At 40.3% G+C, this 12,372-nt stretch overlaps 1 protein-coding gene across 10 annotated transcripts in view; it reads right to left on the reverse strand.

Moving 5' to 3' along the window:
• SORBS2 (sorbin and SH3 domain containing 2) overlaps positions 1-12,372 on the reverse strand; it is a 403,159-nt gene that overhangs the window by 22,010 nt on the left and 368,777 nt on the right. For all 10 annotated transcript variants that reach the window (XM_012000190.1, XM_012000189.1, XM_012000188.1 and 7 more), the window contains 3 exons: positions 12,061-12,175; positions 11,847-11,975; positions 8,655-8,855 (listed from right to left, as the gene is read on the reverse strand). In XM_012000190.1, coding sequence (XP_011855580.1) covers positions 8,655-8,855; positions 11,847-11,975; positions 12,061-12,175 — 445 coding nt within the window. The remainder of the gene's footprint in view (positions 1-8,654; positions 8,856-11,846; positions 11,976-12,060; positions 12,176-12,372) is intronic.

A 12,372-nucleotide genomic window follows, 5' to 3' on the forward strand; every position in this document is an offset into this window, starting at 1 on the left:
CAGAAGAGTAAACCTTTTTAAATTCTAGCTTTGTTCTGATGCTACAATGGCGTGTCCTCCATCTTTCTAAATTAGATAACTCAGATTCTAAGGCTATTTTCCCTCTTACTGATTAAGCTTAAAAACCGAAGAACAAGTTAAAAAAAAGACAAGAAATAAATACCTTGGTCTTAAAAATAAAACCACGGAAAGAAGAGGAAAGAAGAGAAATTCTTAGCCTTAGGCATCATATAAAGTGGCATTATTTAAAACATTTCCTAATTATTTTCTGCCAGCTAAGAAAAAAACCTCAAAGAGCAAAAAGCAATTAAAGTGTTTCATTTTTTACAAAGTTCCTTTCACGCCTAACAGGAGCACGTAGACAGACTATGTCAGCGAACGGGTTTGGTGACAGTGATTTTGCGATTGCATAAATGGCACTTCCTAATACAGAACCTTAGCTGTATCAGAGTCCTAAATTTTTACTTTCAATTCAAAAGATTGAATGTGAGGGTGAGTTATTATTTGACGTCTGTCACCTTTTTTCCAAAGGAACAAGTTTTAGGATCATTCCGAACATAGGAGGAAAAACATTTCAGTGATGGACTAATTTCATGCTGTGGTTGTCATTAAATCTCTTTCCAAGGCCAGTCATTAATTTTGTTAAAATAATTTTTTAAATGGTATCTTTAGGTAAAATACCAGCGGAACTGTCAGCCTGCAAGTCTCAGAGATGGATGCTTTGTGAAGTGCTACGAAAGGACGATCCTTCCCACCTCCTCATGAATTTACGTCACTTTTGTGGAGGAACAAGGTTCAAGACAGTCAATGACAAAGATCATCCTGTCTCCAGGCTCTGCCGAACCTGCCGATGGGTGGGAAATGAAGGGAGACATTGAGTCCACTGAGAGGTGATGGAGAATGACAGGCACTGAGCTGAGATGCCTTTGAATGTGATGGTTCTGATGCTGATGGTTAACTAAAACAAATCTAATCATTACTTTTTATGTGGATATAAATTTTACTTTGTTTTTCTCCTCAATCTGGCTATAGCTGCTATGCAAATATATCTTTTAAATGTTTGGATAGAGGCCATGCCAATGATGTTAAACGTTAGCAATCAGTATTCATATAACTTTGTAGGTCTTGTGAGAGGGCGCAAATCTGAGTGCATACATCTTACTAATTAAGCTCATTGAAGACATGCAATAAACCACACTCAAGATGCAGTTACCTTTAATTTTGGTGGGTTGATCTCCTGTTGATAAGAATATTTAGGGAGGAGAGGAGGTGAGCAGGGCTGAGAAAGTGTAGAGTCCAGGTCAGAAACAGAGGCGAAGAGAGCATGAAATGGAGGGGAGGAAAGCAGCTGGCTGGGAAAGGGGGTGGTTGCTCGCTCTCCCGAAGAAAATGACGGCGGCTTCAATATCGAGGAAAGATAAGAGGCGATTATGCTTGTCTCAGAACGAGGTTACATGGTCTTTACAGAACATCCTCTCAACTTCGATCATTTTAAAGTTACCAATAACCTTGGGAAGTTATATTTATGACAGTTTTTTTGCTTTGAAACCACTAACTTCCTCTTTTGAATTTGATCCAAAATCCCCAGTGGGTATGATCAGTGTAATTTTTCGGATGTGGGTAGCTGGAGAGAGAAACACCTACATTCTATCATTTTATCATACGTTTATATGATGGCTCCTTCTAAAAGTGAAGGCAAAAAGTATTTAAAACCCTGCAACGATGGTAACTTGTGTGTAAAGTAGGTTGTCAACTATCAATAGTCAGTTTGTCACAAAGTTGGGGAAGCGGTGGCCCCGCGTGCAGGGTGTGAGCTGGGGCTGGGACGAGCCGGCCTGGGGGACTGTCTGCAGCAAAGAGCACCGCCCGTCAGCAAAGCCATGCATCTAATCACACCTTCAAATGGACTGAATTGGAAGGAAGATTCGTTACTGAAATAATCGATGTGGAGACACGTTTGACTCATTGCAATGAATTATCTATCTGTTATTAAATAAGGTGTTTGTTTTACACAAAGGCAGGCATGGCCAGGTTATTTTGAAATAGAGGAACTATGAAAGAATTTGACTGGGATAGTGGCATCATAGGAACCATCCTCTCTATTATTTCATAATTTCCATAGTTGCCAGTCATTATACTTGCTTCTTAATTCACAGGGTACATTTGAGGGATCAAGTTTCTTTCTTTTTATTTTTGAAATGGAGTTTTGCTCTTGTTGCCCAGGACAGAGTGCAACGGCACAATTTCAGTTCACAGCAACCTCTGCCTCCCGGTTTGAAGCAGTTCTCCTGCCTCAGCCTCCCGAGGAGCTGGGATTATAGACACCCAACACCATGCCTGGCTAATTTTTGTATTTTCAGTAGAGATGGGGTTTCACCATGTTGGTCAGGCTGGTCTCGAACTCCTGACCTCATATGATCCACCAGCTTTGGCCTCCCAAAGTGCTGGGATTACAGGTGTGAGCCACCGCACCCAGCCTCAAGTTTCTCTTTTTTTGAGATGGAGTCTCACTCTGTCATCCAGGCTGGAGTGCACTGGCATGATCTCAGCTCACTACAACCTCCTCCTCCCGGGTTCAAGCGATTCTCCTGCCTCAGCCTCCCGAGTAGCTGGGATTATAGGCACCCGCCACCATGCCTGGCTAGTTTTTGTATTTTTGGTAGTAACGGGGTTTCACCATGTTGTCCAGGCTGATCTCAAACTCCTGACCTCAGGTGATCCGCCCGCCTTGGCCTCTCAAAGTGCTGGCATTACAGGCTCGTTTTTTGTTTTAAGAGAGAGGTTTGCAAGCTAAAGTTTCTGGATATTTTCTGCTTTTGTTGATTAAAACCATTGTTCAAGTTTCTTTGTAACATGTACCCAATTTTTAAGTAGTCAACGTAAAGTCAACACGAAGAGAACGACCTCTCTAGAAAATTGAAAGGGGACAGAAATGCTGTTTTTCTTTTCTGTTGTCTTTGTTTACTATTATCATTATTATTTTTGCAAAGTGCCATTATGTCAAAGGTATGGTGTATGGTTTCTCATCCTGGAATAGGACAAATTTCTGGGCATCAATTTCCTCTTCTCTAAAGCGGGGATGAAAACATCACACGCCTCACTGGGTTTGATGATTAAAGATGGAGAGTTTTTACAACAGTGTCTGATACTCAGTGAGAGCTCCACTAGTAGCTATCATTAATATTGGAAGATTACAAAGACTATACCAATTACAAAGACTTTTAAAATACAAGTTTATGGTCCTAAAGAAGTAATGGGATAATGGAATTATACCACATATTTACATCATTTAATTAAATGTGGTGTGTTTTCAAACACCCACTCCACCCCCAGCTTATACAGTGTTTGTGTTTTTGGTTAAAAAACCTGTTAGGCAGTGTCGAAATAGATATTTATTAATATGATTAACTGTAACAGCTAATCATAGTAAGGCCGGTTAGTTCTTCAGGAATTAGGGAAAATTAAAATACCTCATTACTGGGTTTTGCTGCATTGCTGTCCTCGTTGGGGATCCTAGGATCTGTGGGGGTGGCTAGAGGGTGTTTTAAGCAGTCGCTTTTCTCCTCCTCCTCCTCCTCTTCAATGTGCAGGCATGGGGGCCCCTCTGACCCATCGTGGCCACACCACCAGGCGTCTCCTTCCTGAGGTTCTGGCAGCCCTCTCTGGATGCCTGACACAATCCCCTCATAGATGCCCTCATCTTCCTCTCCAATGATGGGAAGGGGTACAGGCAAGGAACCCACGCTGGTGCACGCAGAGGCCACAAACTTATCCCCTAGGACTTCTGGTGCCTTTTTAGGGTCTGAGAAGCCCCTTCTCATTTTTCTCAACTCTGCAAACTTGCTTTGAGTTGTCGTTCTGGGATCCTGAAGAGGCTCTGCATGGTAAGGCTGGGCTGCAGCCGAGGCCGCACCCGCGTGAGTGGAAGGTGATTCGGCAAGTGCAGTCGCTGGGGGCAGTGGGAGGAGGACAGTAGGTTCCTCCTTAATTTCCAGAATGGCGTCCTCTAGGATGGTTGGTTTGGCTTGGTCAGCAGACAAGGTTAAAGCACCAAGCTTCTCCAATTCACCCAAGAAGTTGTCCAGGAAAGGAGGTGGTGTTGGGGCCAAAGGGTTTGCTGGTGGACATGAGGCTGTCAGGGACAACCAGCCCTGGCCAGTTCTCTGAAGAGCTCCTTTATCTGAGCCAGGTGAGGCTTTGCGGGTGGGAGGAGGGGCTGGTTCACTGGAAGCCAGCTTGGAAATGAGCACGGATTATGAAGTTAAGAAAAAATAAACGAAGAAAATAATAATAATGCATCAAAACATCGAGATGGAGAAATGCAGAAAAGATGTGGTGGTGAATATGAAAATAATTTTATGTTTAACATAGATTTGAAGACATTTAGAAGATATCTAGATTTGAAGATATTTTGCTGAAATTTAAATACATAAAATCATTTATGTTAATTAGAAAAGTTACTTCATAAATGAAACTCTACTAGTTTTGGAAGGGGTCTTAAATGTCAAACAAGATAAAGATGATATAGAGATTGCCAGGACAGTAAAACCTTAGAGATTTATTTTTATTTTTATTTTATTTTAAAAAAATTTTAAAAAAATTTTTTTGAGATGGAGTCTCACTGTGGCACCCAGGCTGGAATGCAGTGGCACGATTTTGGCTCACTGCAACCTCCACCTCCTGGGTTCAAGCGATTTTCCTGCCTCATCCTCCCGAGTAGCTGGGACTACAGGCGCACGTCACCATGCCCGGCTGATTGTTTGTATTTCTAGTAGAGATGGTGTTTCACCATGTTGACAAGGCTGGTCTCGAACTCCTGACCTCATGATCCACCCGCCTCGGCTTCCCAAAGTGCTGGGGTTACAGGCGTGAGCTACCGCGCCTGGCCCTTAAGAGATTTAATAGTTTATTTACTTTAAACTATGTTGAAAAGATATTACAGGTTTCCAGATATTGATTTAGTAGTATAAATGACTCCAAAGAAATGTTAATGTAGAATGAAAACTAATAGTTCAGTCTTTTTATTTCCTGAATGTGTGTAGTGTTCTCTTTTCCTACAGTATAGCCCAATCTTTTAAACTTTGACAATTTTCTCACTTATGTTTGCAAGGTGATATGTTAACAAATTTCTAAGTGAGTAAGTTCTGAAAAGTATGTTTCAAAGACAGGAACCCATGATCAGAATGAAACTGAGCTTGCATAGCTACAGCTTCAAAGTTTGAAAAAATCCAAAGTAAATGTTTACATAGAAAGAGCTCATCTGATGCTGATGGGAGAGAGAACTTCTGGTTAAGCTCCCGTTCTCTTTCAAAGCTTGACATTTATGTAAATCGGAGGAGATACAATTTATGAAGCTTAATCTCCTGAAGTAAAAATATACTTCTATATATGTAGTATTACTGATGTATTTTGGATATGGTAAATGAAACAATAAATTTGAAATTTTATGCAAAGTGATTAAAAGTAGTTCTAATAAATATATACACCCCATATGTACTCATAAAAATCAGAAATTAAAAAGTGTAGTTCTAGAGGTGCCATTGACTAACATCGGAATACATTTATCTGCTCTTGCTGGACTACAGAAAATGCTACCTGCTGTACCTGCTGCACCTGCTGTGCCTGCTGCACCTGCTATGTGCATAAAGCCCTTGAGAAGGCTTTCACTTTAGGTCTCTCCAGGTAGATGCCTTTGATTTGGAAAGAAAAAAATGTCCAAAAAGATTCTGGAGATACATTTTCCAGCTGATAGTTTAGGATAACACTTTACATAGGGAGCCAGCCCTTTTGCTCCTGGGGCCTTAGTGTGCGTAAGTGGGTGATGCATTTCTCACTTAACTTTCGACTCCTGTGTCCTATAATAAGAATGGGGTATTAGTTAGATTTATTTAGCTTTTTTTTTTTTTAAAGTCATCTTATCATGGGATGACATAAAGGTCACAAAACTCATGTGAGCATCTTAAAACAGGATTCAGGACCCAGGCTCTGAGCTGCTGACTCACAGACTGCACGTGTGGTTTGTGCCTGGGTAGAGAGCCACTCCTCTTAAGTCCTGTAGATGTTGAGTTTTCAATGAGATATAAACAACTCAAGTCTTATTAAACAGTCTACAGAAGTTCCTTTACTGGCTAGAGTTCTAGTTTATACCCTTTGTTACATAACACGAAAGTTTTCAGTAGTTAGGTTTGTAAAGTCGGTGAAATATATAATAATTTCAGATCGTCAAGTTTCCACTTTCACTTTCTATGATGCCAGGAATATTATGTGGATGAGAAGGAAGGATCTTAAATTCCCTTGTCGTTACTGCCACCATCACCACAGCTATCTGATGCTGCGAATACTCTAGTGTCATCACCACCACAGTCACCAAAATACATGTTAGCAGGTTAAACTGCTTAACTTTACAACAGACTCGCTCTTACCAAAAGCCAAATTAGGCATCCTGGTATAACTATATCACAAAACTATACCTATAATACAAAAACCACACAACTATTTTGTTTTCCAAAAGCATTAGAATTGGATTCTAATGCACTAAAAGCAGAAATATCAGAAAGAAAATCAACTTACATTTTAGTCTCCCTTAAGACAAAGACAGTACGTCAAGAAATGTGATTTAAATGTGTCACCAGAGTGGTTCATAAATTATTAATGAGTTCTCTGTTTGTAAATATCAGTTAGAAAATAGGTTCTGTAGCATTATGTATATTTTGGATGTCATCATTTAGAAATACATTATATTTATCTTTCTAAAAATGATTGTCACTGCTGGGAAATTTTCTTCATTAAGCCTGTGACATCACAGCATGGATTACCAGTTGGGATAAAACCATTAAGTATTTCTTTCAAATTATGGATGTAAGCGTCTCAACATATTTTTTTCCCAGCAGTGAGCCACAAAAAACTAGTTATTAGTGAAATTTGTACATGCCTTATGTTTAAAATTTGGTATTATTTTAAAAACTTGAAAATACATTCAACTACAGTTAAATCGTATTCACATCAAAGATGAAAACATTGGGATCAAAAATATTATATTGCCATTGCTAATTAGGACATATGGAAGAATTTGTTAGATGTTTAACGAGCTTATGCAGATACATGATTTTCTTCCTTACAACATTTTATTTGAAGGTACAGTTGCTTTGAAATTTCTGTGATAGTTCTTTAAAGATGACTGAACGGTGCATAAGACAAATATATGCATGAAGATTCTCATCTTTTGTCGTTATCAGTAGAAAATACTGAAGAAAGCATGCTGATCTATAAATGCTAAGCTCTGGTAATGAAGTGAATATTCTTAAGAAGATTCTGGAAAACTTTATAATCAAGCAAACAAAATTGGATAGTACCAAACTGTTCCATATATCCATGAATACAGGGTTGAGGGTAATTATTTGCTACTGAAACTCAGTTTTCAAAGAGGATCACAATAAATACAATGCCCAGACTTAGCCCTTCTAAAGGAAAATGACTCTCCTGAGATAGCAGATTCTTAGATCATTTCCTCACATAAAATCCTTCTCAGGCTCATTTTCAAGGAGTAGTTTAGGTCACTGGGATGCAATCTTGAAATAGTCTTTTCACTGGAGCATGAAGTGACTTCACATTTTACTAACGTCTGAGAAGCTGATTTTATTTTACCAGCTCTAGATGGTTTGGTTTTTCACATCCCAGCCTTGATCTCAATTAAAATAATTAATAAATTATGCAACTTAATACATTTTTTGAATGTTGGGAAGTACTTAAAACATTTTGGAAGTAATTGGCAATTTAAAGTTTTATTCTTAGAGGTTAACGAGAAAAAAAAATCCCAAATGTCATACATAAAAAGAATATAATTCAGCAGAAAAATTGGAAAAAATTTCACATTGTGAGTGAAATAGCCTTTTTACATTCACCAATTAAGGAAGCGAAGTCTCTTTTAAATTGCATATTGAGAAAGATAATCATCTTTAGCCCGCTCAAGTGAAACAGTAGACCTGGCCTGTAACTGTCCTAAAACTGATAAAACAAACCTGAGGACTTACAGTAACCTACAACATTTTCATTTAAACTAATAAACAAATTGACTTATAGATTCTAATTAAAAATTTTTGCTCTAGCTCACTTTCCATATAAAAAGCTTGTACAGATTTGTCAACCTAATAACCAGGTGTTCTCGTGATATGCCATTTTGAGATATACATAGTATTTTGTGTTGTATATATTTATATTTCAAATTATAAATCATAATTGTATATATGTGTGTATATAATTGTATTTATACATAAAGATCATATTATATACATACAACTTACATATCTAAAAATGAAACTTTAGAAAAAAATTATTTCAGAAAACATTTATGTACACAGGAATACGGATATATATCATAGAAGACTTTATGATATTATTGTTTTCTCTTTCTCTTTTGATATTTTAACTTGAAAATGAAATGAGCAAAATTAATCATTAAATCTTTATGCCAGTACCTATTTGAGAAAAACTGAATTATATTTACAGACGCGGCACTCACACATGTAGAGACATAGTATGTAAATCTCTTTCTCTGCAATAGATGTGATATTCTAATCAAATATCCTAAAATCACATACCGATTATCTTACTCGGAGCTCCCAATATTACATGAACGTGATAGAGTATGTTCTTACCTTATTTGAGCTCAAGCTGTGAATCCTATCACTAGAATAGCTGTGGGGTATTGGAGGGTCGGGGTAATCCTCAGCACCTTTTGTGTTCTTCTTGACGACCTCCACATAGGAAACAGGGAAGATGCCTTGTCTGTTGGTTCCTGGGATTTTGCCTTCATACCAGTTTTGATCAACTCTTTTAAGAAGAATAACTCTATCTCCCTGTGATGAATACGAGAAAAATGCATTAGAAACAGAGATAGAATAACATGAAAATATAATTGTCAATGTTTTCTATGAAACAATAGGTTTCCATTTGGGAAGGTACTGGTGCTTACTAGAAAAATACGCATTCTCAACATATATGTAAATAAATTGTCCATTCAGGACATTAGAATCTTCCCTAAGGATGCCTGGTTAATGTGAATGGGTTTATACTTGTTCACGCTGGTACTGTGTGAAATGATTTGTCTAAGTTATTTCAAAAAGCAGAAGAGTGTAAAAGGCAATGTCTCAATGACAATAGGGTTATTTCATCTCTGGCAGATTCGGTGCATTGGCCTTCTGTAGGAAGAGCTTCAGAAAGTGCACCACAGCTCGCTGTGAGACTGTGTGTGTCTGAAGTGGTTACAGAAAACACCTCGAGAAGGGAGAATATCGGATGGCACATCATTTTCTTTTTTTATTTTTTTTATTTTTATTTTTTTTGAGAGGGAGTCTCACTCTGTCACCCAGGCTGGAGTGCAGTGGCATGATCATGGCTCACTGCAACCTCCACCTCCTGGGTTCAAGCAATTCTCTTGCCTCAGCCTACTGAGTAGCTGGGATTACAGGCGCCTGCCACCATGCCCGGCTTATGTTTTTGTATTTTAGTAGAGATAGGGGTTTCACCATGTTGGTCAGACTGATCTCGAACTCCTGACCTCAAATGATCCGACCACCTTGGCCTCCCAAAGGTCTGGGATTGCAGGTATGAGCCACCACACCCGGCCCATTTTCTTCTTTAATCTACATGCGCTAAGTAGTGACAGAGTGAACTAAAGGGATGGGGAAAAGACAGCGCCCTAGGATATCAATAGCTGTGACAAGACTGGCATACCCTGACAATGTAAACCCAGCATTCATCTGAGTAGCTGGTGACCATTCCATACTTGTCATTAAATATTTGAATAGAACCCTTGGCTTTCACAACAATAGAAGTTTCTACAATCACTATTCCTTCCACCTGCAGTGACCCAGTCAGTGCCACAGAACTCAGTTTAAACTTTAATTCAAAACTACATGCAGCCTAGAAATAGGCAGGCAAGTTGATGCTACCCGGCAAAAACTGCAGCTGCATTCAGCAGGTGATACAGAAGCTTGGCAGCGGCACCTGATGGTGTGATGGAGCTGAAACAGACATTAATCTCAGCCCAATAGGGCACCCCTCTTCAGGTGCTACCCAAGAAGAACTTCGACCTTGAGTAGCATTTGAAAGTTCTCTTTGTGTCAAAATCAACTGGATGGTTGATCTTGTGTGCTTCACCACTACTGAGCAGCACATACTCAAGAAAAGTCAATCTCAGGTCGGATGCAGTGGCTCACACCTGTAATCCCAGCACTTTGGGAGGCCAAGGCAGGTGGATCATGAGGTCAGGAGTTCGAGACTAGCCTGGCCAACATGGTGTAACCCTGTCTGTACTAAAAATACAAAAATTAGCTGGGTGTGGTGGCGGGTGCCTGTAGTCCCAGCTACTTGGGAGGCTGAGGTGGAAGAATCGCTTGAACCTGGGAGGCGGAAGTTGCAGTGAGCTGAGAACATACATTGCACTCCAGCCTGGGTTACAGAGTGAGATTCCATCTAAAAAAAAAAAAAAAGAAAAAGAAAAAAAAAGAAAGAAAAAAGAAAAATCAGTCTCCCCAAATCTGAAAATTGCACTGATTTTCTAGTACACCAAGAACAGGCAGTTGCTAGGCTCCTGTGTGAGCTGTAAGAGGCGTTGGTGAAGCCTTTCCGTAGAGCGTGGAACAGGAGACAGAGTTCATGTAATGCTGGGTGGCGCAGCCCAGAGGGTAGGAAACGAGGAATCGGCTGATGATGCAGAATTAGGACTGATAGGAGAGAATGAGACAAGGTTCTGCCAGGACCAGAACAACCAGGACTGTGGTATTGCCCTTCATCGCACCTGGCTAAGGATTTCACTAGTAGGCGTGGGAAGTCCTAGAGCCACTGTAAATATTACTGTCTTGCCTGTGTTGTGTGCAGAGGCAGTTACCTCAAACAAATATATGTCATGTTTAGAAAGCAAAAAAAAATAGCTGATTTATCATTCTCAGTTATGTAAAGTAGCAAGAAGAGTTTTTTTTTTTTTTTTTTTTTTGAGATGGAATCTTGCTCTGTTGCCCAGGCTGGAGTGCAGTGGCACTACCTTGGCTCACTGCAACCTCCGCCTCCTGGGTCCAAGCAATTCTCTGCCTCAGCCTCCCAAGTAGCTGGGACTACAGGTGTGCACCACCACACCCAGCTAATTTTTGTAGTTTTAGTAGGGATGGGGTTTCACCAGGTTGGCCAGGCTGGTCTTGAACTCCTGACCTCGTGATCCACGCGTCTTGGCCTCCCAAAGTGCTGGGATTACAGGAGTGAGCCACCACGCCCGGCCTCGAGTCTTTTGATATTATTAAGAAGAGATACTAGGATTGGATGGGCTGCTAGAGAAATTTGGGTCAATTATGAGACCCAAAGAAGGGTGATCCAGGGAAAAGCACTGCACAGACGGTTCTTAAAGCAGCTCCCTAAGAGGAAGGATTTTCTTCACCTAGGACCATTCCTAGATTCCAAGATAGAGGAAGATAAGGATTGGATTATCTTGTTTCTAAAAGATTGAAAAATAAGGCAGCAAAACAACAATATTTTGAAGTGTATCAAACTGCTTTTTCCTTTTGTGCTCCCGAATGTATACGCCCTTGATTTTTCAGCCCCTTGCCCAGTTTCCCGGACTGAGCCACAGAGGGAGAAGCCTGGTATCCCACAGGGAACTCCTCTGAAAGGACACAGGGACCAGCAGGGAACCGTGACTCTGGGCTGCCTTAGGGGGTCCTTTGTGGAAAATAGGGCTGACATTAAAATGTCTAAAGAAAAAGATAACCTATTTTCGTTTTGAAAATACACAGCCTTTTCAAACACACTGACGAAACAACAACACCACCACCACCACCAACAAGCAGCTGGGCTACCTTTCTCAGTGACAGCTCCACGTTTGTGTCAGCGCTGAAGTTGTATTTGGCTATAGCTTCTCCGATTTCTCCGGGCTGGGCTGGCGGAGGTGGTCTCGCGGGCTGTGCTTTCTCGGGAGGTGTGAGTTTCTGTGAAGGAAACGGTCATCTATTCTCAAATCTGTGGTGACCTTGGAAACCACCACCATCCAAGAGAGAAAGGCAGAGGGCTTACCTCTACGTATGAGATCGGGAAGATGCCCACTCTGCCGTGGTGTTCTCCCTCATACCAATTCTGATCGATTTTCCTGAGGATGTAGACAGTATCTCCTTTCTTAAATGACAGCTCCCTGGAAGAAACACGTTGACACGGTCTTCTCGTGATGTACAGCGATAATTCTGAAGATCAGCACCCTCGCTAGATCGGCGTTTGTTTGGCAAATACACTTACAATATTAAAAAATCCAATTTGATATTGAGTTGAGTCCGATTAGATAAGAATGATCCTTGCAGGCCGGGCGCGGTGGCTCAAGCCTGTAATCCCAGC

Source organism: Mandrillus leucophaeus, unplaced genomic scaffold (assembly GCF_000951045.1).
Source record: "Mandrillus leucophaeus isolate KB7577 unplaced genomic scaffold, Mleu.le_1.0 Scaffold62, whole genome shotgun sequence".
Lineage (NCBI taxonomy): Eukaryota > Metazoa > Chordata > Mammalia > Primates > Cercopithecidae > Mandrillus > Mandrillus leucophaeus.